General features: G+C 50.4%; 1 protein-coding gene across 3 annotated transcripts in view; it reads left to right on the plus strand.

The window, feature by feature from the left end:
* Positions 1-2,532: 2,532 nt before the first annotated feature.
* The window catches only part of CCDC50 (coiled-coil domain containing 50), a 55,717-nt gene continuing 39,875 nt past the window's right edge, over positions 2,533-18,374 (plus strand). The window contains exon 1 of one of the 3 annotated variants that reach the window (XM_045030058.1): positions 2,533-2,927. In XM_045030058.1, the coding sequence (XP_044885993.1) occupies positions 2,879-2,927 (49 nt within the window). In that variant the 5' untranslated portion in view covers positions 2,533-2,878. The remainder of the gene's footprint in view (positions 2,928-18,374) is intronic. The other 2 variants (XM_045030057.1, XM_045030059.1) reach the window with 2 other exon arrangements.

An 18,374-nucleotide genomic window follows, 5' to 3' on the forward strand; every position in this document is an offset into this window, starting at 1 on the left:
GGACTTAAAACAGTGCTGTCAAAGTTCAGGGGCTGCGGGTGTTCCAGATGGCTGCAGGAGCTGATGGAGTCTGGCATGCTCTTTGATGCAATCTTGCTATTGACAAGGTATGTACTGAATTCTGCTTCTCTGAACACAGAAGGAACCAAGAACCACCAGAGCAGTTTCTTAGCTTACAACCCACAAGCTTCTTTATCTACCATCACACCCCAAAGCGCGCTCTCTAGCTTCTTCGAGGGTCACACTGTGCTTACAGCAGGGCCACCCAGAGTGGGGGGCACGTGGGGCAATTTGCCCTAGATCCCGGGCCCCGCAGGGGCCCTGTGAGCCCTGGCCCGGCAGCAGTCCGGGTCTTTGGTGGCATTTCAGCGGCGGGGGACCCTTCAGTGCTGCCGAAGACGCAGAGCGACGAAAGGGCCCCCTGCCGCTGAAGACCCGGACCGCCGCTGGGTGAGTACAAGCGCCACAGCTCCCCCGCTAGGCCCCAGGGCCCCTGAATCCTCTGGGCAGTCCTGGCTTACAGGCTCCTGCTTGGTTGTCTTGCCTCTCCCTGTGCCTCTGTTCTTGTCTGGTCTGATCTTAGGCTTGGTCTGCGCTAGCAACTTATGTCGGTATAACTCCGTCATTCAGGCATGTGGAAAACCCAGGCCCCTGAGCGACACAGTTACACCGACCTAACTCCCAGTGTAGACAGCACTATGACTAATGCAGTATGTCGGCACTCTTGCCGGACATTGCTACTGCCTCTCAGGGCAGTGGATTACCGACGCCGACAGAAGCTCTCCCGTCAGCGTAGGTAGCGCAGCTGCACCGCTGCCACCTTTTGAGTGTAGACAAGCTCTTGGTTCTTGTGGGATCTCTCCTCCCACATACACCTACCCAAACCAATGCGTAGGCAAAAGCTCCTGGATGGGCTCACACAGAGGCTGCTCTAGCTATATGCAAGCTAGGAAGCTGCCTAGGGCTGCAGATTTCAGGGCAGCTGGTTAAGGCCACAGATTTGAGTGGCATTGTGACAACACCCGTGCGCCAGGTGACAACTCCACTCACTCAACTTTGGCCTGGTTCCCTGTCTGTCATGGCGAGTGGGCAGTTGAGCCAAACCTGAGTGGCGTGACAACCCACTGAAGTATTGCTTAGCACGGCAGATTGTCTTGAGTGGCCTCTGGGTTCACACGCCCATTGTTTTAGGTGAGAGCTTATGCTCACAGTTATGTTAACTGAAGGGTGAGTTCACACCTTTCAGTCTCAATGGGGTTTTAACTCACCCCATAACAAGCTCATAACAATAGCAACAACCTAAGCACCATGTTTGCAGGTGTCATTAAATATAAATAGCCTTCATTTTGATGGATGCTATCAATGTTTATTTGTAGCAGTTTTTCTGATCTTTTCAATTTAAATTTTCAGTTGTGGAAAATTATGCAAGGGGGTCAGACAGTTATTTAATGTCAAAAGATGCTGAGATTCGAAAAGTTAAAAGCTTTATAAACTGCTCAAAACAAATTGGCAACATCACAATGTCAAAATACACAAGGTAACTATCTTTAACCCAACAAATCACACCTGTTTTCACCATTGGTTCACTAGTCCATTTGTAACGAGCGTTATTTCAGAAGTCTAAGTCACTAGATTTTGATTCTAATAAGTTCTCAAGCAGCATTTTGCTTCCTTTGCTTATCTGTACATTTTGATTCTTATCAGAATGGAAATGTTTTGTCATCACTTTGTGTGTGCGTGTGTGTGTACGGTGAAACTGATGATTACCAACGTTTACCGATAAAAATCTAATCCTTCCAAGTTTAAATATAAACTTCAGGTTCTTTGCGTGAAAGCTGCTGTAGAAATGCTAAAACCTTCAACTTTGTTGTTGTGCTGTGGTTCTGAATTAACTACATTATATTTAGACAGGTTGGGAACAAAAACACACTCAAACTTTGGGAGAGTTTGGATCAGATCTTTGTTGCCTCTTGTGTTCCTTATGTTTCTGATTTATCTTTCTGGTTGCTTGCCCCTCCTGTCTTTCCTCCTCGCCCTGTTCAAAAAACAAAAACAAAAACAAACAAACACCTAATCTAAAGCCGCAAACCCAGAAAACCACCCCATTCTAATGACTGCAAACCAGAAATAATTGTGCTGTCATTACCAGCCACCTCTGTACCCAAATGCTCATTTATCGGATCAAAAATCCAGGTCATTCGCAGATAGGGTGACCAGACTGAGACAGCAAATGTGAAAAATCGGGACAGGGTGTGTGTCTGTGTGGGGGGCGAGTTATAGGAGCCTATATAAGCAAAGGACCCCCAAATCCGGGCCGTCCCAATGGTCACCCTATTCACAGCCCCTGGCTCCTGATCGCTTTCGCTTGGGCACCACTGGGCAGCGGGGTGGGGAGGGAACCACGTGCTGCGCTCCTGGGGCATTTAACTCGGAAGGGAAAAGGCACCAGGCGCCGGGCTGCCAGCGTGTGAGCTCCGTGCGGCTGCGGTTAGGAACCTGCCGCTCCCCCCGCCCCGCCCCCGCTGCTTTCTGTCCCGTCTCCCGCTCCGTACAGAACGCCCAGTGTCCGTTTCCTGGCTCCAGTTACATTGTATCGATTCCCGGAGGAGGTGTTAAGAGCGGTGGCGCGAAGGAGGCGGCGGCGGCGGCGGCTGGGCACTTTGGGGGGAGGCTGGTGGGGGCGGGGGGGGACAGATCAGTGGCTGTGAGTGTCTCCCCTGCCTCCCCCCCCCGGCTCCAATCGCTGCAGCCAACGCTCAGCCCTAGCGAGAGCCCCCGGATCGACCCCCCCCCCGTGTGCAGATCGCTTCGCAGGGGCGGAGCCCCCCCGGCCCGCAGCCCGCCGCAGCTGGAGCAGGAGGAAGCGCAAGATCCCAACATGGCTGAAATCAGCATCGATCAGTCCAAGCTACCTGGCGTGAAGGAAGGTGAGGCGCTGCCCGCCCCCTCCCCGGAGCCCAGCTGGCGGGCGGGGTGGGGGTTCTCCCCGCCCAGGGGTCAGCGGGAGGTTTGAGTCCCCCACCCCCTGTGCCTGGAGTCGGACGTTCCTGGGAAGCGGTGGAGTTTCTCTGTGTGTGTGTACGTACACACACACACACACACACACACACTGCGGGGGGGGGGTTAATAGTTCTGCATGCTAAAAGAGGAGGAGTGGTCAGGGATGAATGGCGAGAGAGTGTGTGTGTGTGGGTCAGTGTGGGTCTTGTGCTGTCTGTGTTGTGAAATGTGACTCTGTCCCTCCGGGGGTTTGGCTGGCAGGCCTGGGAGCTGCCTGCTGCTCAGGAGCAAAACCCCAGCGCCGCCCCATCCAGGGCAGGCGTCCAGCGCTGAGACCTGGTAGGCGCTGGGCAGAGGGGACGAGCCCCGACCCTTGGGCCCCACGGAGGGGGGGATCCGATGGCTGAGCTCCTGCAGGGGGGCTGGGACATTCCCCACAGCGCGGGATGCTGAGAGCCAGTGAACCACACGGTGAACCCCGCCTGTGATGGGAACCGCTTCCCCCAGCCCCCCCGATCCTGCTGGGCACTGGCCTCTCCCCTAAGCTCCGAGCAGAAACCCAGCCGCAGTGCTGGCCGTGGGGCAGAAGGCGCTTTGCGGAACCGCTTTGACCTGACAGTAAGATGGGGGGTTGCAGGCTGGGGAAGGTCAGATGCTCCGGAGGCTGAGGGAGCCCGTGTGGAGATCCGGCTTTTTGTTCAGCCTGTATTGGCTTAAACTTATGCCGGGTGTGTTTTTACCGGCCCTACACCGGGGGAGGAAGGGGCCTGGGATTCAGCAAAGGCAAATCAGGCGACGCTTTCAGCTTCCCGGAGATCCGCCTGTCACTTGCAATTTCACCGTCCTGGATGTGCCCCCAGGGCCAGTGTCTGGCTGGAGACAAAAGCAGCCGCACGTCTCCTTTTGTAAACTCCGCAGAGCTGGGCAGGGGGGGCTGGAGCCTTTGTATCGATCCGGTGGAGGGGCTCAGGATTTATTATTGTCCCCGGGGGCGGGGGTATGGAGAGATGGGGGGGGGACGGGACACTCCAGCACATCTGTAAGCAGGGCAGACAATGAGCCTTGCTATGCAATAGCTAGGAGCCTATTCATGCCATTGATATGCAGATCCGCTCCTCACAGCCCTTGCCCCAGCAGGTTAGGGGCTGAGCCTTGGGAACAGAGGGGGAGGGCGAAGAGGTTAATTCATCTCTTGGGCCAATGTCTGTTGTCAGACGAATGGTGCCCAGGATCGGGTTAAACCACACTGTGGTTCCATGCATGCTGTAAGATTTAACTACGCTTTAATGGTGCCCCATGTGTCACGGTTCAAAGACGTGGGTGAAACGTGGGTCAGTCCTGTAAATGTGTTTTTGACTGTGTCTGGACTAGCCGTGTGGTAACCCAGCCCCCCAGCATCACAGATCTTATCTGTGCTCAGATGCAGTGGTTATGAGTGCAGGATAAATATCTAATTAGACTGCAGTGTAGCTGGGATTTTACCTCTCCCGGCTTTCTTGGGTTTGCATTGTTCTAGAAGGAAAACAACCCTGTTTTTTGTTCTTTTTGTTGAGAATTACAGTTTAACCCCTACTCAGAGCGGGTGTGATCTAGTAACTGTAGCAAAGGCCTGGGGACTGGGAGTTCTGGGTTCGGTCCCCAGCTCAACCAGTCAGTGTCTCAATTTCTCCATCTGGAAAGCAGGGATAAGGATACCTGCCTACTTCAGAAGGGTGCTGTTGGGTATTAAAAGTGCTCTGAGGTCTTCAGATGAAAAGTATTATTTACGGGACAGGTTTCAGTTTAGCAGCCGTGTTAGTCTGTATCCGCAAAAAGAACAGGAGGACTTGTGGCACCTTAGAGACTAACAAATTTATTTCAGCATGAGCTTTCATGAGCTACAGCTCACTTCTTCGGATGTGACAGCTTCCATTCTTGCTTACAACAGAGTAAATCTTTAGTAACTTCACCAGCCAAAGGAGTTACTCTGGATTTACACCAGTGTTAGTGAGAGTGGTGGATGTTAGAATTACTGTGGACATGCATTCAAAACATCTTAGACGTGTTTCCAAGTCTGTAGCCAATAGTATTTTTTTCAAAGTTAATACAAAGTAGCAAGCATACACTTGAAGATCCAGTTTAGTCTTAAAAACTTAAGTAGATGGAGGGGAAACAGGCCAAACCCTAAGAATTTTGTGTTAATGCTCCTGTTTGTTTCCAATGGAGAATGGTAGCATTCAGGTGCGGAAGATTTAGGGTGAAATCTTCGCCCACTTAAGTTAATGGCAAAACTCCCATTGATTTCAATGGAGCCAAGATTTCACCCTTAGTGCCAAATAACAATTTGACTAGGAGAGTGTTACAACGTGGCTAAAACGTGCAGGGTGAGTGGAGCCTTTGTGTTCTGTAAAGTCTCAGTCCAGTACCTTTAATTTACTGGGAACATAATTCATCAGGTTTTATTCTGATGGAAAGTGTTGAACCCCAATTGTGCTTTGTTTAGAATAGATCGCTTCATTACTGACCTCCCTGTTTCTAGCATCTGCTTGTGACACCACACAAAGGGAAGAAACAGAGCAGCTCCCATAACCAGGGAAACATTTATTCCAGATGCAGAAAATCACTGTCCGTCCTTTTGGAGAAATGTCCACTCTGTTTATTTGGGACAAAGGTCAGTTTGGTGATTCATTAACGGGTTGGAAGATCATTTTACTAGTCTCTTTGCTTTCGTTTCTTTATTTCTCATTAACTGTCCCTCAGATGAGAACTATCACTGAGGGTCTAGTCATTGTGACAATAAGATGCCATGGTACTTCTTGGAAGAATAAGGGTCTCGTTGCTGTTTTAGTGCTGCGGTCATATAAAATCTCATCTCAACTAAGAAATGTTAAGCTGATTCTGTCCTTGGATGGATAATCTAAGAAGTGTAGCTAGATGCTGCAGGAAGTGGTGCTGGTTATTCAGATCCACAGATGACTTCTTATTAAAGACAGAGCTACACTTAATCTTTTGCCAGTATTTTGCTGACACTTAAAGAATAAATGAGATGATCTGGATAATTAGAGGCTTGTCTGTCTGACATGGATCCTGAGCAAGATAAGGGAGTGGCTTAGATAGGGCAGAATAAAGGAGGGTAATATAATTAATACCAGTCAACATGGGTTTATGGAAAATAAGAAGCTAGTTTGACAGAACCCCCTTCCCCCCCCCCCTTTTTTTAAAATGAGGCTACAGATTTGGTTGATGAAGGTAACAGTCTTGGTGCAATATACTTGGACTTCTGCAAGGCATTTTGACTTGGTACGCCACAACATTTTGATTCATAAAACCTATTTGGCACACATTTAAATGAATTAAAACTCTCTCAAAATGCAATTGTAAATGGGGAATTATCATTGAGTGGGTGTGTTTCTAGTGGGGTCTCGCAAGGATCTGTTCATGGCACTTATCAGTGACCTGAAAGAAAACAAAATCATCACTGATAACGTTTGCAAATGACACACGAATTGGATGAGTGGCAAATAACAAAGAGGACAAGTTGCTGATACAGAGTGATCTGGATTGCTCCTTAAGCTGGGAGCAAGTAAGCAATGTGCATTTTAACACAGCTAAAAGGAAATGTGTACATCTGGGAACAAAGGATGTAGGCCATGCGTACAGGATAGGTGGTGCTCTCCTGGGAAGCAGAGACTCTGATACAAGATTTGGGAGTTCTGGATAATCAGCTGAACATGAGCTCCCAGTGTGATGTTGTGGCCAAAAGGGCTAATGTGCACCTGGGATATGTAAACTGGGGAATCTGGAGTAGGAGTAGATGGCACTGGTGAGCCTGTCCCTGGAATCCTGTGTCCTGTTCTGGTGCCCACAGTTCAAGAAGGATGCTCTAAATCAGAGATGGTTCAGAGAAAAGCTGTGAGAATGATTAAAAAATTAGAACCTGCCTTATAGCGACAGACTGCGCTCAAGTCACCCGTAACCTTCTCTTTGTAAAGCTAAATAGATTGAGCTCCTCGTGTCTAGCAGTACCTAGACGGGGAACAAGTATTTAGTAACATGCTCTTTGGTCTAGCAGACAGAGGTAGAACAAGATCCAGTGGCTGGAAGTTGAAGGTAGGATATGAGGAGTATGTTTTGAACAGTGATGGTAACTAACCACTGGAACAGTTCAAGGGTCATGGTGGATTCTCCATCACTGGCAATTTTAAAATCAAGATTGAATGTTTTTTCTACAAGACCCTGCTCTGGGAATAACGTTGCCGGTTCTCTCTGGCCTGTGCTCTGCAGGAGGTCAGACTAGATCGGGGTGGGCAAACTTTTTGGCCTAAGGGCCACATCGGGGTTCTGAAACTGTATGGAGGGCCAGGTTGGGAAGGCTGTGCCTCCCCAAACAGCCTGGCCCCCGCCCCCATCCGACCCCTCCCACTTCCCACCCTCTGACTGCCCCCCTCTGAACCCCTGACCCATTCAACCCCCCTGCTCCTTGTCCGCTGACCACCACCTCCCGAGACCTCCCGCCCCTAACTGCCCCCCCAGGACCCTATCCCCTATCCAATTCCCCCAGCTCCCTGCCCCCTTACCATGCCACTCAGAGCACCAGAACTGGCAGCCACGCCACCCAGCTGGAGCCAGCCACGCCGCCGCGCTGCCCGTCAGGAGCGCACTGCCCCACCGCCCAGAGCGCTGGCGGCACTGAGCTGAGGCTGTGGGGCAGGGGCTAGCCCCCCCGGCCGGGAGCTCAAGAGCTGGGCAGGATGGTCCCGCAGGCCGTAGTTTGCCCATTTCTGGGCTAGATGATGACTATGGTCCCTTCTGGTCTTAGAATCTGTGAATCAATAGTGGTATCAGTTAAGTTTTTTTTTTTAATGGATATTTTTATATCCGTAAAAGCCCTAAATGCAGCAATACCAGCAAAAGCACTTTTGTGGCAGTATAACTTACTTCTTTTGGGGAGCTGGTATAGGCTCCACCAGAACTCTTTGGCGGTAGAAGCTGCTTCTACCTACCTATCCTGGCAAACCTTTTCCAGTGTAGCCTAGGCCGCAGTGCTTCAGCCCAGTATTAGAAGCCACTTTGCTGTTGGAATTGCCATCTTTGAGACGAGATGTAAAGAGAAGTTTCTGACCATTGTGGTCAATAAGGAAACCATACTAATATTTATCAGAAGTAGTCATGTTAGATGCGGTGCCTGGCCAAGTTTCGTCTTGAGCTATTTCCTGACTGGGTTCATATTTGCAGTTTTAAGAGGAAACAATCTTTTTCCTTCCCAGCCCTGAGCTTTTGGGCAGTGTTACTGTGTGCTGTTTGACCGCTGTCGTGTTCCATCCCAGAGGTGGCTGCACGGGGACAGTGAAAAGATCCATATGCCTATTTCATGAGGCCTTTTTGAGAGCCTTTGGGACAAAAGCATGCTGGCGATAGACAATTATTCCTAATCAGTTACTTTTGAAACTGACTTGTGATGCAAGTAGTTGCGTGCCAGACTGATCCCCATCCCCTGGCATAACACCGGGGGTTAAAGCAAGGGAATTGTGTGGAGGGAAAAACGCAGCTCTCCCTCTTCTCCCTGGCTTAAATAACCAGCCCTTCTCCACAGTGCCCCACCCTGTTCCAATCGGCTTTAACCACTGCATATCACCTCATGGATGCAGTACACACGTGTGTATCCTAAGGGGGGGCAGGTGGGCTGGAGTCAGGGTGGCACTGGGGGATCCAAACTATTATCTCTTAGGGCACATCTACATTGTAGTGTAAGCCCTGGGTTTGAGCTCAGGCTCAAGCCTAACCCTCCTTCTGTCTACACATAAATCCACTTAAGTCAGGGATTGGACCAAGGGCTCCAGGACCCTATGGGAATGGAGACTCTGACCCTGAGTCAGTCTGGGATCCACAGTTCAAGCAGTGTAGACGCAGCCCTGTTGGATTTGTGCTCTAGGAGTCTGCCAAAAGTATCCCACGGACTGACTTTCTTTGTCCTCTCGACAGCCAAGCATGGTGGTTGCACCACGAACACAGGGCTAGAATGACCACATTTGGGGCGGGCGCTAGGAAGTCTGGGGCGGTTGGACTTAGGCCTGCATAGTGCAATGCAGATGCTGGAGCCCCGGGTTGGGACCCAGGGTTCGGCAATTCCTAACCTGGGGTTACAGATGAGTATAGACACTCAAGCCCTAGGCTAACAAACCCAGGGTCTGCTAACTCGAGTTCTAGTAATCTTGGGCTTATCTTGCAGTGTAGACATACTCACAGGGATCCCCCAGACCTGCACAGATCCCACCTCTCTTTCCAGGATAGTTGAGTCCCCGTGGTCCATTTGGTTGCTGCTGCCTCTGCCAGGCTGAGAGTTATACCTCTGGCTTTGTGACGCAGACACCTGCCGTCTGGGGCAGAGACACAACGAGAACATAGCATAGATTCGAAGGCACCACTGTGATCCTCTGGTCTGGCCCCCTGTACAACACAGGCCACAGAACTATCCTGGAATAACGCCTAGAGCAGATCTTTTAGAAGAACCTCCCAGCTTGGTTTACAATGTTCATTCACTGTCTGTGATGCCAAGTGGATCTGAACTGGTGAACAGCTCTGTAGCTGCGTATTTCCAGTCCCCTGTGCCAGTTCTGGTCATTTGTTTCCCCTTCCTGTTTCCAACAGGCACCTGCCCTCTGACACAAACCAACCTCTCTGGACCCTGGGTTTGCCGCCAGCTGAGTCCCCCAATTTGGAGCTGGGTTAAGCTGCACTGGGTCACATGACACTTCACACCCATGTAGCACATCTGTGCTCTGTCGCTAAGCCCCCAGTGTAGACAAGGCCTGACTGTTTCAGTGCGGCCCTGTGGGCGGGTGGCCGTGGCAATGGCTGCATTAGGAATTCCGCTCTCATTGAAGCTCTAATTTGACTTTTTTTTACAAACACTGAGCTGTAGTTTCAAAAGCCAGCTTGCCTGGCTTCTCTGCACGTGCCCGTGGCAGGCACAGCTGCTGCCTTGGGGGAACAGGAAAGGCTTATATGGATATGTTCTGTCTTGGCGAGGGTTTTCTCGGGGCAGGCAGGCTGCCTGGCTCCCGGTGTACAGCTCTCTTATATGATTGAATACAACTTTGTTCTAAGCATCAGCCTCTCTCTTCCCCTTTCTCCTCCCCCACCACCTGCCCTCTGACCGCTGCAGCTTCCCCTGACCTTCACTGAGACCCTCGCTAGTAGAGCCACGTGGCTGCTGACTCTGAAGCGGGCAGATGGCCGGGTCAGTGTTCTGGGTCTCTCAATCTCTCTTGGAATCTGCCCAGATTTACTGATGCTACTGGGTTATATAGGGTCTGGGTCACTGTTTCACAATCGGCCCTGGTGAACAGTAAGCGGTTTTCTGAAGTGCACAAATTCAGTAGGAGCTTGGCTGGGACTCATCATGCTTGTGACTAGAGCTGTGGGTAAGTTGCCATGGGAAGCTGTTCATCTGAGCATTGCTGGCCTGGTGTGAGATTCACATGGGCCTTTTAAAGAGCCTGGTCTGGGCTAGAAACACCTGGTTCCTCGCTCCAAAAACTTTCCCCTGAACAAACAGGCTTGAGTGCCTTCTCCCATCCCCCGTTTCACACCTGACACTGCTGGGGATTGTGTCTGTAGCTAGGCAGGACATTGCCCTAGGAAGAACAGTGTTGGGCTGAGGGCTGTCTGTATGCTCCCCCCTGGCTCCAATGCTTTCTGCAGGCAGCCAGTTGATTCCTTTGCTTCTGCATGGTAGAGTTGGGGTAGGCCCCATCGTTTTCAGTTTAAACCGATTTCTACCCAAAAAATCCCGGGTTTTACACAAAATATTTGGTTTTTTTTCTAATTTTCACCCTACGTTTGTATTATTCAAATGTATAAAAATAACTTGTTTTATTATGAAAATACAATAAGCTGCATGAGAGCTGTGTTACGAAAACACACGAGTCTGTGTGTATATGCAGAGCTGCCTGTTGAATGAGGCCATGTATTAGTCTAGGCTCAGGATACGCACAATAAACAAACAGGGACGCGCACAAGCTCTGAAGTGTGTGAGCATCTGAAGCTACTGATGAATCTCACGCCCACCACACACACATTTCAAGCTGTTAGCAGATAACGATTTAAAGATCTGACATACTACAATGGGAAGAAAATTAAAAATAACAAAAACGGGAGAAAAGGACGGAGTCGCGTGTATGCGCTGCAAATGGTATGGCCCAATTATCAAATGTTAATATTTATAGCCTAATAGTTCCAAGTCTACAACAGTAAACTGTTTTTTCAAATAAAACTTTTCTTTTGGGGATTAGGGATATATTGTTTTCTTAAACTCAGAGGTGGCATTGTGGTTTTCAGTTCTGTTTTAGTTCTGCAGCAAGCCACATTGAATTCCATTCATCAAAGCATTAATCTAATCAATACTCCCTCCCCCATCCTTCCCTCCACCAAAATAAAGCAGATATTTACCTAGACAAATTCTCAATAGTTTTTTTCCCACCGATTTTCATCTATTTTTGTTGTTGCAGGTATGAACACTGGTAAATTCCTGGGAAAAATAAAATAACCAAAACCGAAGGGCCCTAAGTATGAGGTACATGGGGCCTCGGCTTCAGGGAAGCCGTCTCTCTCCTGCCCTGATCCTGAAAGGAGAGCAGGGAAAACTCAGGTGTCCCCCCCTCCTGGACTGTAATAGGCTGCTTGAGGAAAAGCAGGGCCCTGCCCATGGGGCCTGCGTGGAGGCGGGCGATGATGATGCTTTTCAGTTTTGGAGGAAATGGCCCTGTTTTGCAAGGGTTTGCCTCCTGTTTTCTCAGAGACTTCCAAGTTGAGCCTGTTTGTTCAGAGAAAAGTATTTGGAGTAAGGAACCAGGTGTTTCTAGCCCAGGTCAAATCCTCTGCAAGGCTCATGTGACTCTCCCACTGAGGCCGGCAATGCTCAGATGAACAGCTTCACACTGCGCTAGTCCCGAGCCCCTGAACTTGACAATCTGTGTGCCAGGCAGCTGGCTAGTTTTACACCAGCCTGCTGGCCTCCTCAGCTACATTTAGCTCAAGCTCAAAATGTGAGAGTCTCTGGGGGAAGGGAGGCGGCTCTTATGCTTAAAACACTGAACTAGGATCTAGGAGATGTGGGTTCAGAGACTCCCTGTGTGCCCTTGGATCGATTGCTCATCTCTTTGTGTCAGCTCCATGTCTGCCATCCCTTTTCTCTGGTGTGTCTGTTTAGATCACAGTAGAAAGTCGCAGTGGGTCCCCAGTACTGCTATCATGGTTGTAATAACTTACATTCTGATCTCAGCATCTGTATCTCCCCCCTTACCCTGTGCGTGCGCGCACACACACTGTCTGACCTCACGGATCTCTCTGTGAATCAGTTACTCTGCCTTTTAAATGCACCATGCCTCAGGCGGTATTATGGGGATTAACTAGTTAGTGTTTATAATAAGCTTTGAGATCCTCCGAAGGCAGGTGTTATGGTCTCACCCTCACTTGAAACTGGGGGGTTTCAAGTTGAGGACCAGCATGTATCCCCCCACCCTAAAATCCTAGGGTAGGTCCCCTTTTTGCCGCCACCACCTGGTCAATTTACGTGGGCCGGGACACCCCTGTTTTCCCCCCTCCTCTTTCCAAAGGTGTTCCCTGGGGAAACACAGATCAACTCACAGAGGGAGAAACCTCCCCATCTTCTCCCTCCACTCTCTGCCCGGAGATAAGCTTGTCTCGCCACCGAGAGAGAGTTTCTTAGCCCCCTCCCCCTGTATCCACAGTAGAAGGGATTTAATCAAATCTTTATAGAAAGAATTTATTAAAAGGAAAACAAGAAAATACACAGTCTCTATGAATCCAAGCTGGACATTCATAGGGTATAACCTTACTAATTTCTGGAGAGAATCTTCTCTCCTTCTCAGTACAAACAATACAGGCAGAATTAAGAATAATCAATAACAAACACACAGAATTGCAAACATAGGATTATTAGATGAGGACACAAAGTACCTTTCTAATACTCACTATCTTGACTAGAAGAAATTAGTTCAGAAAGATGGAAACTTGTAGAAGACTTGATTAAACATCTGGACCCTTGTAACTCCAAACGGCTAAGAACAACACACACAAGAACAGAGAGAAAAAGTTCCCTCCTAGGAATTTTAAATTCTCTTCCCTGATTGGTCCTCAGGTCAGGTGTTCACCAGGTACTATGTGTTAACCCTTTACAGGTGGAAACTTAACCCTTAACTAACTATTTATGACACGCCCCCCAAATCGCCACAGTGGGATCCACTGGCAGTGATTTCCTCCTAGAACTGTAAAACAAACAGAGTAATAAAACACATGCACTATTACATAGACTACTAAGCATGAAAACGTGTTAAGAACACTTTTTAGCCACTTGATTCTGGGAAACTTTCACGAGAGAGTGCATCAGCAACTTTGTTGGAAGCTCCTGAAATGTGTTGAATGTCAAAGTCAAAGTCTTGGAGAGCTAAGCTCCAGCGGAGAAGTTTCTTGTTGTTTCCCTTGTTGGTGTGAAGCCACTTTAGCGCAGCATGGTCAGTTTGTAGCTGGAACTGCCGGCCCCAAACGTATGGGCGTAGCTTTTCCAGGGCATACACAATGGCGTAACATTCTTTTTCACTGATGGACCAGTGGCTTTCCCTCTCAGACAGTTTCTTGCTGAGAAACACGACAGGATGGAAGTTGTGATCCGGTCCTTCCTGCATTAGTACCGCTCCTATTCCACGTTCAGATGCATCGGTGGTAACTAGGAAGGGGTTGTCAAAGTCCGGGGCCCTTAATACAGGGTCAGACATGAGCATCGCCTTAAGCTGGGTAAAGGCTTTCTGACACTCATCAGTCCACTTAACTGCATTTGGCTGGGTTTTCCTGGTCAGATCAGTTAGTGGGGCAGCGATTTGGCTGTAGTGTGGTACAAATCGCCTGTAATATCCGGCCAAACCTAAGAAGGATTGGACCTGTTTCTTTGACCTTGGGACAGGCCACTGTTGGATAGCCTCCACCTTGGCCTGTAGGGGGTTGATGGTTCCTTGACCCACCTGGTGTCCTAGGTAAGTCACTCTGTTTTGGCCTATTTGACACTTTTTGGCCTTAACAGTTAGTCCTGCCTGCCTGATGCGCTCAAAAACCATTTTTAAATGTTCTAGGTGTTTGGGCCATGAATCAGAAAAAATGGCCACATCATCGAGGTATGCAACTGCACAGTCTCCCAATCCCGCTAGTAGACCATCCACCAGCCTTTGGAAGGTGGCGGGTGCATTCCGCAGTCCGAACGGAAGCACATTAAATTCATACACCCCTGCATGGGTGATGAAGGCAGATTTTTCCCTGGCGGGTTCATCTAATGGTACTTGCCAGTACCCCTTGGTTAAATCAATGGTAGAGATGAACTGGGCACATCCCAACTTTTCCAATAGCTCATCAGTGCGTGGCATTGGATAGTTGTCTGGACGAGTTACAGCATTTAGCTTACAGTAGTCCACGCAAAAGCGTATTTTCCCATCTGGTTTGGGAACTAGAACCACTGGAGATGCCCATGCACTGGTAGAAGGGTGGATGATACCCATCTGTGTCTGTTTGTCTTCGGGGTATCTCTCCCTCCTAACCTGCAGTCCTGCTTTAGGAGAAGAGAATAGCTCTTTTCAGCTTAGCCCAGCTGAAAAAAAAAAACTGCCTCAGAGTGCCTTTGGTAGAAAAGCCGTGCCTCTGTCTCTGGGTTCGGAAGACCGCTGCCACCATGTCATGGTCTCATCCTCACTTGAAACTGGGGGGTTTCAAGTTGAGGACCAGCATGTATCCCCCCCACCCTAAAATCCTAGGGTAGGTCCCCTTTTTGCCGCCACCACCCGGTCAATTTACGTGGGCCGGGACACCCCTGTTTTCCTCTCTCCTCTTTCCAAAGGCGTTCCCTGGGGAAACACAGATCAACTCACAGAGGGAGAAACCTTCCCGTCTCCTCCTTCCCCTCTCTGCCCGGAGATAAGCTTGTCTCGCCACCGAGAGAGAGTTTCTTAGCCCCCTCCCCCTGTATCCACAGTAGAAGGGATTTAATCAAATCTTTATAGAAAGAATTTATTAAAAGGAAAACAAGAAAATACACAGTCTCTATGAATCCAAGCTGGACATTCATAGGGTATAACCTTACTAATTTCTGGAGAGAATCTTCTCTCCTTCTCAGTACAAACAATACAGGCAGAATTAAGAATAATCAATAACAAGCACACAGAATTGCAAACATAGGATTATTAGATGAGGACACAAAGTACCTTTCTAATACTCACTATCTTGACTAGAAGAAATTAGTTCAGAAAGATGGAAACTTGTAGAAGACTTGATTAAACATCTGGACCCTTGTAACTCCAAATGGCTAAGAACAACAAACACAAGAACAAGAGAGAAAAAGTTCCCTCCTAGGAATTTTAAATTCTCTTCCCTGATTGGTCCTCAGGTCAGGTGTTCACCAGGTACTATGTGTTAACCCTTTACAGGTGCAAACTTAACCCTTAACTAACTATTTATGACAGCAGGTATCGAAGGAGCCTGATCCAAAGACCCACAGCGGTATCCCACTGACCTCAGTGGACTTTGCATTGGGCCCTGACAATTATTTTATTTGTGCGCTAACCCACGGTGCAACCAATTAACCCAATAACTCTTTCCCGGCCAAATAAAATAGTCGAACTTGAACTTTTTTGGCTTGAGCTGGTGATGGTGGTGGATTTAGTCTGTGCACTGCTGACAACTTTCCCTGTGGTTGCCGCTGTGTGGGACAAAGCCGACGTGTGGTAGGAGTGAGTCACTTTCCATTAACTTCCGTTTTAAAATCTGTTTTGAAAACCATGTGTGGTAAAGTGTGGAGCCCACATGTACGTGGGTGAGTGTTTATCTCCTTCTTCCCCCCACTAACCAACCTCCTTGAACCAGGACTAACGCTGTCGGGGGAGGGATTGGCTTATGAGAAACTGTTGTGAGATAATTTGTGGAGTTCAACTGAGCGATGACTAAGGGAGAAGGGGACATAAGTCTGCAGATATTTGAAGCATATTCACACCAATGAGAGATGGGAATTACTCAGTGTGCTACAAGGGGCTAGAACAAGAGTTAACGAGATACAATTGAGAAAAACAGCATTGGGACTGAATATTAAGAAGTTTCTTGATGGTGAGATGTGGTCTCCTGCAGAATCTACTCCTAAAGGATGCAGCGGATGTTGCTTTCACAGCTAGACTGGACAAGACACCAGAGCGTGTCCCTGATGGAAATGCTCCTAGAGAGTTGGGCTGGGATGGCCACGTGTGACTTCTGTGAAGCACTCCATGGTTCTGCGGCAGCCTCTCCCACTGCTCTGAATGAAAACCTCTTCTGCACTCCTCTCTTTTCCCCTTAACCCAGGGGTGGTCAACCTGAGCCTGAGGAGGAGCCAGAATTTACCAATGTACATTGCCAAAGAGCCACAGTAATACATCAGCAGCCCCTCCTCCCACTCCCAGCGCCTCCCGCCCACCGGCAGCCCCGCCGATCAGCGCCTCCCCCTCCCTCCCCGCACCTCCCAATCAGCTGTTTTGTGGCGTGCAGGAGGCTCTGGGTGGGAGGGGGAGGAGCGAGGGCCTAGCAGGCTCAGGGGAGGGGGCAGGAAGGGGTGGAGTGGGGGCAGGGCCTGTGGCAGAGCAGGGGGTTGAGCAGTGAGCCCCCCCCGCCCGGCACACTGGAAAGTTGGTGCCTGTAGCTCCTGCCCCGGAGTCGGTGCCTATACAAGGAGCCGCATATTAACTTCTGAGGAGCCGCATGTGGCTCCGGAGCCAGAGGCTGGCCACCCCTGTCTTAACCTCTCACTAGACGGTGGCTCTTTCTCCTCACAATACAAGAAAGCCGTAGCCTCTCCCATCATAGAAAGCCCACGCACCCTCCCACGCACCCGTGACCCCGCTTGCTCTCCGCCTACTGTCCCATCTCCCTCCTATCTCTGAGCTGATTGGACGTGCTGGTTAGTCAGGGTCTGGCGTTTCTCTCCTCCAGTCCCATCCTAGACCCTCTGCGGTCTGACTGCTGCCCCTTGCACTCAGCTGAAACCGCTCTTGCCAAAGCCTCAAATGACCTCTTCCCGGCCAGCACTCCATCCTCGTCCTCCTGGGCCTGTCGGCTGCCTTGGATGTCATCAGCTGAGCTCTTCTTCCTGTAACCGCGTCTGGGCTTCTGTGACACTTTCCTCTCCTGGTTCTCTTCCTACCTCTCTCTTTGCTCCTGTGGCCTGTCCTCTGGGGATCTCACCCAGCCCCTCTCCAGATTAGAGGTCTGTCCTTGGTCCCCTTCTCCTCTCTCGCTACATCTCATCTCTGGGTCATCTCATCTGCAAACACACATTCAGCTGCCCTCTCTCCTTCTCTGCTCCAGACCCGTCTCCTTCTGTCCAAAGTAAAATCTTTGCTTGTATCCCTGCCACCTCTTCCTTGTGACTGTCTAGCTGTCGGCTCAACCTCGGCGTGGCTAAACCCGAGCGCCTAAGTCTCCCTCTGCCCCAAGTCCTGCCTCCTACGTCCTTTCTCCAACTCTGTAGGGCAGGGGCGGGCAAACTTTTTGGACCGAGGGCCACATCGGGGGTTCCAAAACTGTATGGAGGGCTGGGTAGGGAAGGATGTGCCTCCCCAAGCAGCCTGGCCCCATCCCATCCACCTCCTCCCACTTCCTGCCCCCTGACTGCCCCCCTCAAAACCTCTGACCCTTCAACCCCCCCTTGCTCCTTTTCCCCTGACCGCCCCCTCCCAGGAACCCCTGCCCCTAACTCCCCCCCCCCCCCGCCGGACCCTACCCAACCCCCCCACTCCCTGTCCCCTGACCACTATCCACATCCCCACACCCTGAAAGGCCCCCCAGGACTCCCACACCTATCCAACCACCCCCGTTTCCCTTCCCCTGACTGCCCCCCCAAACCTCCGCCCCATCCAACCGCCCCCTGACTGCCCCCTGGGACCGCCTGCCTTTTATCCAACACCTCTGGGCCCCCTGCTCCCTGTCCCCTTACCATGCCTCTCAGAGCACCAGGACTGGCAGCCACACTGCCTGGCCAGAGCCAGCCTGGCCAGAGCCTGCCACAATGTCGCGCTGCCCAACCGGAGCCAGCCATGCTGCCGCACTGCCCGGCAGGATCTCACTGCCCTGCCACCCAGAGCGCTGGCAGCATGGCGAGCTGAGGCTGCAGGGGAAGGGGGACAGCCGGGGCCTAGCCTTCCCAGCCGTGAGCTCAAGGGCCGGGCAGGATGGTCTCGCGGGCCATAGTTTGCCCACCTCCGCTGTAGACAATCGCACCATTCTGCCTGTCACTCTGTCCCAGACCCTGGGTTTCATCTTCGACTCTGGCCTCGCGCTAGGCCCTCACTCCAGGGTATGTCTAAATGTTG

The sequence above is a fragment of the Mauremys mutica genome, chromosome 9, assembly GCF_020497125.1.
Source record: "Mauremys mutica isolate MM-2020 ecotype Southern chromosome 9, ASM2049712v1, whole genome shotgun sequence".
Taxonomy (NCBI): domain Eukaryota; kingdom Metazoa; phylum Chordata; order Testudines; family Geoemydidae; genus Mauremys; species Mauremys mutica.